Source organism: Triticum aestivum, chromosome 1D, assembly GCF_018294505.1.
Source record: "Triticum aestivum cultivar Chinese Spring chromosome 1D, IWGSC CS RefSeq v2.1, whole genome shotgun sequence".
Lineage (NCBI taxonomy): Eukaryota > Viridiplantae > Streptophyta > Magnoliopsida > Poales > Poaceae > Triticum > Triticum aestivum.
This window is the reverse complement of record NC_057796.1, coordinates 285,594,181-285,606,371: the sequence shown is the minus strand read 5'-3', so window position 1 is coordinate 285,606,371 and position 12,191 is coordinate 285,594,181. Positions and strand designations below refer to the sequence as shown.

General features: G+C 48.2%; 2 protein-coding genes across 2 annotated transcripts; both read left to right on the top strand.

The window, feature by feature from the left end:
* The first annotated feature begins 2,872 nt into the window (after positions 1-2,872).
* Positions 2,873-5,416, top strand: LOC123181500 (choline-phosphate cytidylyltransferase 2). Its single transcript, XM_044593776.1, has 8 exons — positions 2,873-3,204; positions 3,388-3,501; positions 3,936-4,031; positions 4,119-4,161; positions 4,246-4,401; positions 4,556-4,624; positions 4,762-4,872; positions 4,979-5,416. Exons 1-8 carry the CDS (start codon positions 3,014-3,016, stop codon positions 5,075-5,077), a joined length of 879 nt encoding a protein of 292 aa, XP_044449711.1. The 5' UTR covers positions 2,873-3,013; the 3' UTR covers positions 5,078-5,416.
* A 208-nt stretch (positions 5,417-5,624) lies between these two features.
* Positions 5,625-8,370, top strand: LOC123181499 (plastidal glycolate/glycerate translocator 1, chloroplastic). Its single transcript, XM_044593775.1, has 8 exons — positions 5,625-6,086; positions 6,204-6,519; positions 6,636-6,897; positions 7,063-7,178; positions 7,296-7,405; positions 7,517-7,694; positions 7,799-7,928; positions 8,004-8,370. Exons 1-8 carry the CDS (start codon positions 5,754-5,756, stop codon positions 8,152-8,154), a joined length of 1,596 nt encoding a protein of 531 aa, XP_044449710.1. The 5' UTR covers positions 5,625-5,753; the 3' UTR covers positions 8,155-8,370.
* Positions 8,371-12,191: the final 3,821 nt, after the last annotated feature.

The window sequence follows — 12,191 nt, the reverse complement described above, 5'->3', positions numbered from 1 at the left end:
TTGATCAGGCTCAACAGCGACGAACTTGGGTCATTCCCTTGTTGAAGGTGTCGTCTACCGGTCTGAAAATCCTTGTCTAGGCCTTCTTCGGTCGGACATGGCGACGATGGTGCAAGGGTGTTTATTCCTTCTTGAAAGCGTTGTTGTGAACGAGGTCGATTTAGTCATAGGTGTTTTCTTTCCATATCTCAATTGATTCTTGTTTTTTAGGGGGTTGATTAATTCTTGTGATGGATGTGTGGTTCTTCTGGAGGCACCAACGTGGATCTGCTAAAATGGAACTCGAGTGCTTTCATTGTATAATATAGCAACAAAATGAAAACTCTGGAAGAGGGAATATGCGGCCATTGGATGGAATGTGCTTTAGTAGATTGACATGTTCAGCTAATTAATTCAATGCCAACCAACCAACGAACTGCGTGTATCCATACACCTTGCCTGCTTAATTAGGCAGGCATCTGTGCCGATCGGTTCTTCATATCTTCTGGAGAGAACGTGAATATGTGAACAGTAAATTTCACTTTGTGCATCTGAAAATGACACAAATGGCAAGCAATTACTCATTTAAAGATATACTGAATTGCCATGACGTAGCAATCGAATGTTTCTTATGAAGCTAACAAGAATGGACACGTAGAGCCATTTCTTTGGGCACTGCATATGTGTGGCAAAGGGTTATGGGCACATCACGCCTAGAGCAACTCTAGCAAAGTTGCCAAAACTCGAGTCAGTCATCCCTCGTATGGAGTGTGTTTCATAATGTTTTAAAGGCTGCAGGGACTATGTGCAACCACATAATCGTTAACCTAATTTGATTTGCTTCAAACTTCTAAGGGCAATTTAGGCGACATGTAATCCTAACCAAACAGTGAATAAACACAACAATTTAATTGGCAACAATTTAATTTGTCACTTCAAGTATCGTTAAACGACATTTGCATATATGCAATGTTGCTATTCGATTGGTTACTTGCCCTCGGGCTCGAGCTGGGCTACGATGACGGACATCATGACGGGATTAGCGGGGTGACAACCTCCTTCTCATTGTCGTGGTTGACGGGGACGATGGCGCACGAAGCAGTAGACCATGCCTCCAGCTACGACGAGAGTCACCAGCGGTGACGGGGACGATGGCGAACGAGCAGTAGACCATGCCTCCAGCTACGACGAGAGTCACCAGCGTCGCGCGAGCCGCCCTCCCCCCCCCACGCAGCCGTCACAGGAGCTACCAGTGCCATGCAAGCCACGACGGGAGGAGGATGCGACGACTGTCGTTGATTGTGGGTCGTGGGGAGAGTTCACAAAGGTGGCGCGTGGGGTCTGCGATGGTAGGTTAGCGTCCGCTAGGATGTTGAGCTAGTACTTGGCATTCTGCCGCGATGACATTGTCGCGCCGAGGGGCTAGGGGAGGTTGAGGAGGAGCAACGGCTAGGGGTAGGGTGGGAATGCTCGCTGGGCTTTATAGCCGGGTTTGCATTCAAAGATGATGCCGCGTGCCGGCAATCTGATGGGCTACCACGGGTATCTGAGGGAGCGGGATCACCATAAATGTGGTGGGTGGTTTCTCTCGTTCACCATCAAATCTAAGGCAATAATGTGGACGACAATGATAGAGATGAGGGTGAAAGTGGTGGTGAGATTTAAGGCTTACATGAAGATTTGACCTAGCTCAAACAGACCAGCAAAGAGAGTGAGTGTTCTTGGTGGATTCATAGATTGAAGTCAAGTCGAGCTAGATCAGCAAGCTGCTTTCTCGAATACACACGAGTGTCGTATTATATATTAAAGAAGAGAATTTGGGGAGAGAACCCCTCCACCTTACAACTTAGATGTTATATCCAGAACACGACTCCACCCTCTGCCGTTAGTGCACTAGCCCACCCTCTCCCGAGTACCCAACTGCCTAAGTAGCCTATGAAGTTGTCAACGTCGCCTTTGAAAGAGTACGGCCTGACTCCAGCTCCCCCCCCCCCTCTCGATGTAGTTGATGGCAAGGTGTTGTGATGGAGTTGCTCTGTTGAAAACTATAGTGTTGCGGTGCTTCCATAATGTCCACATGGTGAGAACTAGAATCACGTGAAAGTCCTTGATGTGATGCCCACCTCCGCTCTTGTCTGTGCACCAAGTGTTTAGCTGATCATTGCTCCTGGGTGCCCAGTCAGGCTTGCGGAGTGCCGTGCACACAATCGCCTAGACCTCTCTCGCAAATACGTAATCCAAAAGGATGTGGTTTATAGTTTCGCCATGTTGAACACAAAATGGGCATGAATCTTGATGCGGCAGCCCTCGTCGAGCGAGCCGGTCGGATGTCCAGCACCTATTTCTTAGTGCCAGTCAGGTGAAGAATCTGCACTACAACGATGCCCTGGACTTCCACGTAAAGTCACACATAGGGGCAACCTCTCTGCTTATGTGCCCTATCGCGTACTCCTTCCGTAAAGAAATGTAAGATCGTTTAGACCACTACTTTAGTGATCTAAAAGCTTTTATATTTCTTGACGGGGGAGTATAAAACATCCACACACAAACCTCGAGGTGTCTTCATCGACAATCTCCCTTCCAGTTTAGAGAAAAGATTTAAATGTGGTATATCATTAATTGAGTAAATTGGTGAGGAAAATCTTGAACGGAGGACCGTCATCGTTAGGATCATTTTTTACATGTGCAAAGTGAGATGATGGAACATTATACAAAACATAAACATGAAGGCGCGCAGAAGGGCGATGAAAAACATGGGCAGCCGCGTGATGATTTAGTACTACGCGTCCGCAGAATTAGGTGTGGGTATATATCCGTACCCAGGACGGGTCTGCTTAACTAGACGGATTTTGGCGGGCGGACCCACGCGATGACAACACTGTTTGTTTGCCCACGAGTCTGATCATCAAGGCGGAGAGAAAATCAGAAAAGCCGAGCGAGTCCCGTCCGTCCCTCCGCCTATTTAGCAGCTGCGCTCGCCGCTTCCTCCTCTCGTCCTCACCCTCAATCACCACCCCGGAGCGACGAGCGAGCGATGGCGCGCGTCTCCAATTCCAAGAAGCGCATGCTCCACACCAACAGCAGCAGCAACAGCCAAAACAAAAAGGAGGACGCGGCCACCGCCGCGGGGAGCGCCGACGGCCGCCCCGTCCGCGTCTACGCCGACGGCATCTTCGACCTCTTCCACTTCGGCCACGCCCGCGCCCTCGAGCAGGCCAAGCTGCTGTACGTTCTTGTATATTCCTTCTTCGCCCATTCTCTACATACATGTAGATCTAGCCCCCGCTTGGCGGTTGAATTTGTTGGATCTGGGGCCGCGTTTGTCGCCTCGTTCCAAGGCGACATCTGAATCTCGGTCCAACTGCCTCAAATCGATGCTCATTTCGATCTGTGGCTGGCCGGCGACAGGTTCCCCAACACGTACCTGCTGGTGGGATGCTGCAACGACGACCTCACGCGGCGCTACAAGGGCAAGACCGTCATGAACCAGGAGGAGCGATACGAGTCCCTGCGCCACTGCAAGTGCGTAACAACCACCAACCCTTCCTCATTCCCACCTCTTCAATTAGTATACATCACACCGCATTTCTTCATTCAGTTATTATTACGAGATGCAGACACGCATCACCAGTATGCCAGTTACACATCGCTTTCGATTCTCAAATGCCACCAGTTGGCTCCATTTGTGCATTGGAGCCATCCTTTCCTGTTATTCTTTTGATCACCAGGAGAACTAGATGATGTGATTCATTGCAATACCACGCTTATATAAATACTCGAGTTGACCCATTTGACATTTCCCCCTGTTCTAAGCATATGCTATGTTTATTTATCTATAAGAATCAATTAGAGAACACGCATCTCGATGATTTTATGCCCTGTTCTTTTATGATATTTAATCACAAAATGGTATTTTCTGCTCTGCCGATCGTCTAACTATTTATCTGCTGCTTTAGGTGGGTTGATGAGGTCATTCCTGATGCTCCCTGGGTTCTCACGCCAGAATTCATTGAGACGCATCAGATTGACTATGTCGCACATGATGCTTTGCCGTAAGTCATACCCGCACAAGGGCTATATCAGATCCTCACTTTTCCCCCTCTAATCAGCTCCACTAACTATAAACATACTCATTGCAGTTATGCTGATACCAGCGGTGCTGCAAATGACGTCTATGAGTTTGTAAGTTTGCATCTCCACAGCTAGTATATGTCGATCGACGGCGTTATCTTTACCATTGCTTACTTATTCCTATTGTCTTATCAGGTCAAGAAGATTGGAAAATTCAAGGAAACAAAACGGACTGATGGAGTATCGACATCGGACCTCATAATGAGGATAGTCAAGGACTACAACCAGTATGTCATGAGGAATTTAGCACGAGGTTACTCAAGGAAAGATATGGGCGTGAGCTATGTTAAGGTCAGCCACATTTCTGATGACACCTAACCAATCCTTTTTTTGTGACAAGTAAAGCTTGGCACATCGCTTATTTTTTGTCTTCCAGAATATTATGATGTTATTCGTTTGGTCTCCCAGCCCAGGTAATAACTTGTTTTGGTCGTCTTGTTTTCAGGAGAAACAACTGCAAGTGAATATGAAGATCAATAAACTACGGGAGACTGTGAAGGCACAGCAAGAAAAGGTAATCAGCCATGCGCGTTCTCAGCTCAAATCATGCTTGCCGGCAATCTACAGACCAGTTCCATCCACATGGCAGAATAGATGTTTTTTTAGGCCTGATGATTATTAGTTGTGTTTATCTCCTTGTGTTGTATGTAGTTGCAAACGGTGGCGAAGACGGCTGGGATAAACCACGAAGAGTGGCTGGCGAACGCGGATCGTTGGGTTGCCGGCTTCCTGGAGAAGTTCGAGGAGCACTGCCACGTCATGGTATAGTATACTTTGCTTAAAATCTACGAACAGAGTAGTCAGGTCGAGCATGAAATTCAGGAGAAAGAGACATACTGATGCTGCTGCTGCTGTAATAATTGCGCAGGAGACTGCCATCAAGGACCGGATACAGGAGAGGCTGGGGAGGCAGGCGGGCAAAGGCATTGCCGGCGGTCTCATGCAGCAGCCGGTGGCGGCGGCCTGATCTTTCAGACCAGGTCTTGGTGAAGGTGTGAACAAACACCGAGGAAGCGAGAAGTTGTTTAGTTGTGCTTGTGTCATGGAATGTGATGCTTGTGCGAGTAAAGTGGTTGAGTTAGCTGAGCAAATCCTTTGTATTATTATTGTTTTTTTGTTGTTGGAGGAGGACGTGTGTGTTTGTGTGTGTGTGTTGTTTCACAGTTTTGTACGCAGATATGATGTCTATAGCAGAGGCGTTTGGTATCGGTCGAGCGTCTTACCTACTTACTATGTGGAGAGAGTTTTGTTACCCTTGTTATTTGTAGGATGTATCTTCTATAATGAGAGAAAAGAAGTTGCTCCATTTTTCGTGGTTACTACATAAGAAAAAGGGAGCACAAGATTAAGACCAAAATTTTTGTAACCCATCAAGTATGCTTTTTTTGAAGGAAGAAAAGAACGTTGGTGTTGAACAGCTGCTACACATGGAGTGGTGATGTGTGCTGGGTGCCCTGCTGAATGGTAACCGAAGGATACCAATCCGGATACATCCTGGCCTCGGGCTCCTGGCCACATACACTTGCGTCAGACAGAACACTGAAAAGTCTGCCCGGTTCGCATCAGCGGCGAGAGGCAGCCAACCCTGCTGCTTCCGTCTCCGTTTCTGCTTCTGCTCCACTCCACTGGCCGGCCGGTCGTTCATGGCCGCGATGATGGGGATTTCCGCTTTGCGCTCCCACCACCCGCTCCCCCTGTCGACCGCGCGCCCGGCCACGGCTCTCCCCCGCGCCACGTCGCCGACGTCGCACCAACCCAGCTCGCTCGCGCTTCTACGATGCCGATGCCGATGCCGACGCAGCCTCCCCCATTCTTGCTGCAGCTCCTCTCCTCGCGCCTCACTCTCGCCAGGCGCCCCCGACTCGGCTGCTTTCATGGCATTGGCTCCCAACAATGCCGCCCTTCGCCACCGCCTCATCGCCCCCAACTCCACCGCCGGCTCCGGAGATGCCGCCGCCACCGGAGGCCTGCCCAGCGTGAGTGCTCGTCCTCCTCCTCCTCCTCTTGATAGAGAATCGAACAATCGTCGACGACAGATAGTAGATAGTATATGTATATTCTTATCCTCTGCGCTTGTATGTATGTATGTATAGGTTGTTGGCATCGCGCACCTGGCGGTGTCGCTGGGCATCGTGCTGGCCACGGACAAGTACCTGAAGCAGGCGTTCGTGGCGGCGTCCATCAAGTTCCCCAGCGCCCTCTTCGGCATGTTCTGCATCTTCTCCGTGCTCCTCGTCCTCGACACCGTCGCGCCGGCGCTGGCCAAGGCCTTCATGGACTTCTTCGAGCCCGCCACGCTCTTCATCCAGCGCTGGCTGCCGCTCTTCTACGTCCCCTCCCTCGTCGTCCTGCCCCTCGCCGTCAGGGACGTCCCGGCCGCCTCCGGCCTCAAGATCTGCCTCATCACATGTACTCTACCACCACCTAGCATGCCATTGCCACTCAGTCCTGCCACAAGATTTTTTACCTTCACTGACGCTGTCGTCGTCGATGCTGCATTTTTCCTTTTCGTGTGTCGCCGGCAGTCGGTGGCTGGTTCGCTTCGCTGGCGGTGGCGGGGTACACGGCGCTCACCGTGAGGAAGATCGTCAAGACGGAGCTCATCGCGGCCGAGCCGATGGGCAAGCCGTCCGCCTTCGCGACGTTGGAGTTCTGGGCGTGGGGCGCCGTCTTCGTCGCCTCGTTCGCGACGGCGTTCGTGAACCCCACGGCGCTTGGCACCACGGCCAGGACGTGCCTCCCGTTCATGCTCGCTTCCACTGTACTGGGATACATGGTTGGTTCTGGGTAATTCATCACTATGTCTTTCTACTAGTACTAACATATATACTCCTATACACTTACAGTTAATAAGATACCAATACAGTACTATACTACGTGCAGGGTTTAGTACTACGGCTACTTCATTTGCATTTGCCTGACTACAACATACATGGTATGCTATTTTTTCAGGTTACCGTCTGGTATCAAGAAATTGTTACACCCGATCATCTGCTGCGCGCTTTCTGCAAATTTGTCGGCGGTCGCATACGGGTACCTCTCCGGGTCCGGAATCGATGCTGCGCTAGGTTTTAAGCTAAACTTCACTGCAATCAAATTCTGAATTCTTCTGTAGTTTCACAACTGTTGCCTTGTAATTGCGGCCGTATATACTCAGCTCTTAACACAAGTGGTTGGTTTTGCAGGTGATTACCTGACAAAGGTGCCATCAAATCCTGGAGCTGGTGACGTGCTGATGGGTTTTCTGGGGTCTGTCATCTTATCATTTGCCTTCTCAATGTTCAAGCAGAGAAAGGTACATGTAATTCCCAGCCAGCTAGCTAAGCTAGCATTGTTATCTTGCAACACTGTTACGGTTGCTCTGTATCGAATCCGTAATAACTTGTGTCGCTGTGGGAATTTTCAGCTTGTGAAAAGGCACGCGGCAGAAATTTTCACGTCGATCGCGATTGCGTCGACATTCTCCCTGTACTCCACGGCCATCCTAGGACGCCTGATTGGGCTGGAGCCAACATTGACCATCTCGATTTTGCCAAGGTGCATAACCGTGGCGTTGGCTCTGAGCATAGTGTCTTTCTTCGAAGGTGATTAAATGAGATCCCCTTGCATTCTCTTCTGTGTAGCCACTGAATTTGGAATGTGGTGATATAACTAGCTAACTGATGTGCTTTGTGCGTCGATGACGCAGGCGCAAACACTTCGCTGACGGCTGCCGTGGTTGTTCTGACGGGCCTGATCGGCGCCAACTTTGTGCAAGCGGCCATGGATAAGCTTGGCCTCAACGACCCCATAGCTAGAGGGATCGGAACAGCTTCCAGGTAAACTTGATGAAACTTTGGGAACCTGTCCTTGCGTTCGCTCTGAAAGCGTGCTAAATTTGATGGTGGGTGCAGTGCTCATGGGCTGGGAACCGCGGCGCTGTCGGCCAAGGAGCCTGAGGCGCTCCCTTTCTGCGCGATCGCCTACGCGCTCACCGGCATTTTCGGCTCACTGATCTGCTCCTCCCCGGCAGTCAGGCAAAGCCTGGTGTTCATAGCCGGCTGACACACATATATACTGGTATACAGCAACAACAGCAGCTTGTGATGAGTTTTTCTTTCCTTTTTATAAAAAAATGGTAAGTGATTGGAGAACAAAAGTGCAAAATTTCCCGCCAAAAAAAGGTCAACATGTAAAAATGGATGGTTGCAACAAGTCAAGGTGTGAGTAGTACTCCCTTGCTTGTATAGCTGCAAAATGTTCAGTGATTGCTTTTCTTCATGTGATGTTTTTTCTAAAGGAACAAGAGTAATAGCCTAATTGCTTTGATGCCAACAATTGGCATTCCTATCAATTGGTTGGTTGGCAACAAATCGTTCTTGCCTCTTTACATGGCCCTTTTTGCCTATGTGAAGCCGAGAGACAAGTAAAAAGGAAGGAAGTGAGCTCTCATGCAAGTCAGTCTCTATATGTCCTCTCATGCAAGAGTCAATCTCTACACGTGCTCCTAGATAAAAGGAAGGAGAAAAAGAGAAAGTGCAAAAAATCACTAACTTAAGAGCGACCTTACAACCAACCATATTGTATGAGTGAGTAATATTGCTAACTTTTGATGACATGACAGTCTTATATAGGCAGTTGTTGGCTATATTATTAACATTGCTCTTAAGAAATTCTGAATTTTTGGTAAAAAAATCGTAACGGAGCTAAAGTTTTGCCTCATCCATTAATTAAGAAGATAGTTGCCCAGTTAGCTGACAGGAAACCAGGCGAACCCTGTTACAATCTTGACCACACATGTGAACTACTCCCAGACTATGAACCCACATGAATCCCCAACAAACACACTCAACACAGAACCAGTCCAGCACCCAAACATTTTGGTCACCAATGGAAACCCATCGACCCACAACCACTTGAAAAGGATATAAAGATAGAGACAACGGACAAATCTGAGCTCACGCGTGCAACCTAGACAACTACTTCCTCCGTTCCTAAATATAAGTCTTTGTAGAGATTCCACTAGGTGGACTATATACGAAGCAAAATGAATGAATCTACACTTAAAATACATCTATATACATCCGCATGTAGTTCATAGTGAAACCTCTATAAAGACTTATATTTAGGAACGGAGGGAGTATATCATGAAAGCATATGCACCTCCCCATTACCACTCTTGCCCTTGCACTTCTAGATTTCTTCTTGTGGATGCCAGGTTGAGGGTGAACGCCATCCTTCTTGCATTTGTTCCTTGAGCCTTATGCCTCAAGAGACATCGAATCATTTTTTTTTTCGAATTTTGCATCCAAGATAGGTTTTCGACAAGCTTGATGCCAAACATATCCCCGAGGTTAGGCACCGGGTGAGCGAGGTAGACTCGGGAGAGCGTGGTAGTCTTTTATTGGGTTGGCCCAGACGCACAAGGCGCATGAGCGCTGGTTTCCTTAGCCGGCGCCTAAGGCGCTGACTAGGAGGTCTCTTCTTTTTTTTGAGGGGCAGAAGGTCTCTCTTCTAGTCATTTTTTTATGTGAAGTCTCTGTTTTTTTTTCTGAGGAACTCTTTTAGTCTATTTTTTTTTGAGAAACTACTCTTTTTTTTAAGGAGAGAAACTACTCTTCTAGTCTTGTAGTTTTTTTTGAGAGTTTAGCCAAACTTTATTCATCAAACGCCACATGGAGTGGGATGCGGTTAAGATCATGGGGTTGACCAAACCAATCATGGCGCCCCTGACCGAGATTAAGTACATATTTGGCTAAACTATGTGCTTCATAGTTGACAGCACGACTTTCGTGAATAAAAGAACAAGTAAAAGTTGAAGCTTGAAGTTTTATCTCCTTGATGATGGCCCCGTAGTCTCCCCTGGCTCCCATGTTGATGTCATGGACGGCTTGTTTAGAATCAGAAGAAATGACAAACTGCTGCACATTCAGGTCCGAAGCAAGTGCGAGAGCCTCTCTACATGCGATAACCTCTAAGGTAGCTGGGTCGTGGAGACCGTAGATTGACAGGGCTGAGCTCCCCAAGTAATTCCCTTCGCTATCCCGGCAGACCGCAGCTGCCAGCCCTCTTTGTCCCACTCGAACCCCGGCGTCGACGTGTATGTTGCAATGATCAGGTGGTGGGGCTTTCGGCCTTCTTGCTGTAGTACTACGGGCAGTTGGGTTGCCCCGAACCTCTTTTCCTCCTTCCCGAAGCATCTCTAGCTCCTGAATAAATCAGACCACAAAAGAATGTATAGCATGGGGGCTTTGGAAAATTCCCTCATGGATGGCCTTTCTCCTAGCCGCCCAGATTGCCCATAGCGTGACTGAAAGCTTGACGAACAACTCATGAGATAATGATTGCATATGTGTAAATAACCATTGTTTGGCATTGGGTTCAAAGGTGGTTGCGATTTGCTGTTTGAGCTCTTCATCAACTAGTGCCCACGTACACCTCGACATGGTGCAGTCCACTAGAGAGTGCTTCCATGAGTCGGGTGCACCACAAATTCCGCATGAACTGGAGTCCGACATGTGCCTGTGTGCTCTTACATCATTGGTAGGTATCGAGTGCTGTGATAAACGCCATAGGAACATTCTAACTTTTCCGGGGACCGCCGTCTTCCAAAGAGATTTCCACTCCTTCTCCTCTTTGGCTGAGTTAGACGGGCCGGCAGACCCCTCAAGCCAAGCTTCTCTTCTTTGCCGGATTGCCACGAGCATGTTATACGCTGAACGAACTATGAAGTTTCCTTTCTTATCAAAGAACCAGCTCCAGAAGTCCGGGATGTTTCTTGTGCATATAGGAATTTCTAGTATGACCTTCACGTCCATTGGCATAAAGACTTCATTCACTTTCTGTATATTCCACTTGGCTGACGTTGGGTCAATCAACTCCGAAGCAAGGATGGGTGGATTCTGTGATACACACCCATAAGGGCGCAACATCTCACCCCGTGGCAACCACTGATCTTCCCAAATCCTTGTGTCCTGTCCATTACCAATCCTCTTAATCAAACCAAGTTTGAGAGTGTCTCTACCTTCTATCATTGCCCTCCAAATTTGACTTGGGTGGTCTCCCTATACCGCCTCTAGGATTGATGAGTCTGGGTAGTAGATGCTCTTCAGAATTCTCGCACTAAGCGATTCCGGGTTTTACAATAGTTGCCAGGCTTGCCTTGCGACCATAGCCATGTTAAACAAATCAAAGTCTTTAAAACCGAGGTCCCCCATGCACTTAGGTTGTGTCATGGTTTTCCAAGAAACCCAGTGTGGTTTCCGCTGTCCCTGTTTGGATCCCCACTAAAACTTCCGAATAAGCATATTGAGATGTTTGCAGAGGCCCCTCGGAAGCTTAAAGCATGACATAGAATATACTGGTACGACCTGAGCAACCGCTTTAACCAACACCTCCTTCCCGGCCGCTGACATGGTGTTTTCAATCCAACCCCGAATCTTGCTCCACAAGCGATCCTTCAAATATTTGAAAGCACCATTCTTTGAAGTACCAATATCAGATGGCATACCCAAGTATTTTTCATTGAGAGTCTCATTGGGGACATGTAGCAATGTTTTAATCTCCTGTCTTGTTCCCTCAGGAACACCCTTGCTGAAGAAAATAGATGATTTGGAGTAGTTTATCCTCTGACCTGTTGCTTGACAATAGATGTCCAAAACGAGGTTCACTTCGGTTGCTCCCATACCGCTTGCCTTGAAAAACAGCAGGCTGTCATCAGCAAATAAAAGATGGTTCACCGGTGGCGCCGAGGGTGCCACTTGTAAACCTTGTAGATTGGATGAGTCACTTCTAGATTTTAGGAGGCACAAAAGGCCCTTTGCTGCCAACAAGAATAAGTATGGAGAAATCGGGTCCCCTTGTCTTATACCTCTGGAAGGGTTGAACTCCTCCAGTCTCTTGCCATTGAACATTACTGAAAATTTTACCGAAGAGACACTAGTCTTGTAGTAGTATGTACTACTTTTTTTTAGTAGTATGTACTACTAGTTTGGGGAATTATCCGTCCGCGTGCCTGTTGGGCCAGACGAGCTGGGCTTGCAAGCCCGCCTGAGCGATATACAAATAGGAGGCCTGAGCTATATACACATAGGAGGCCTTCT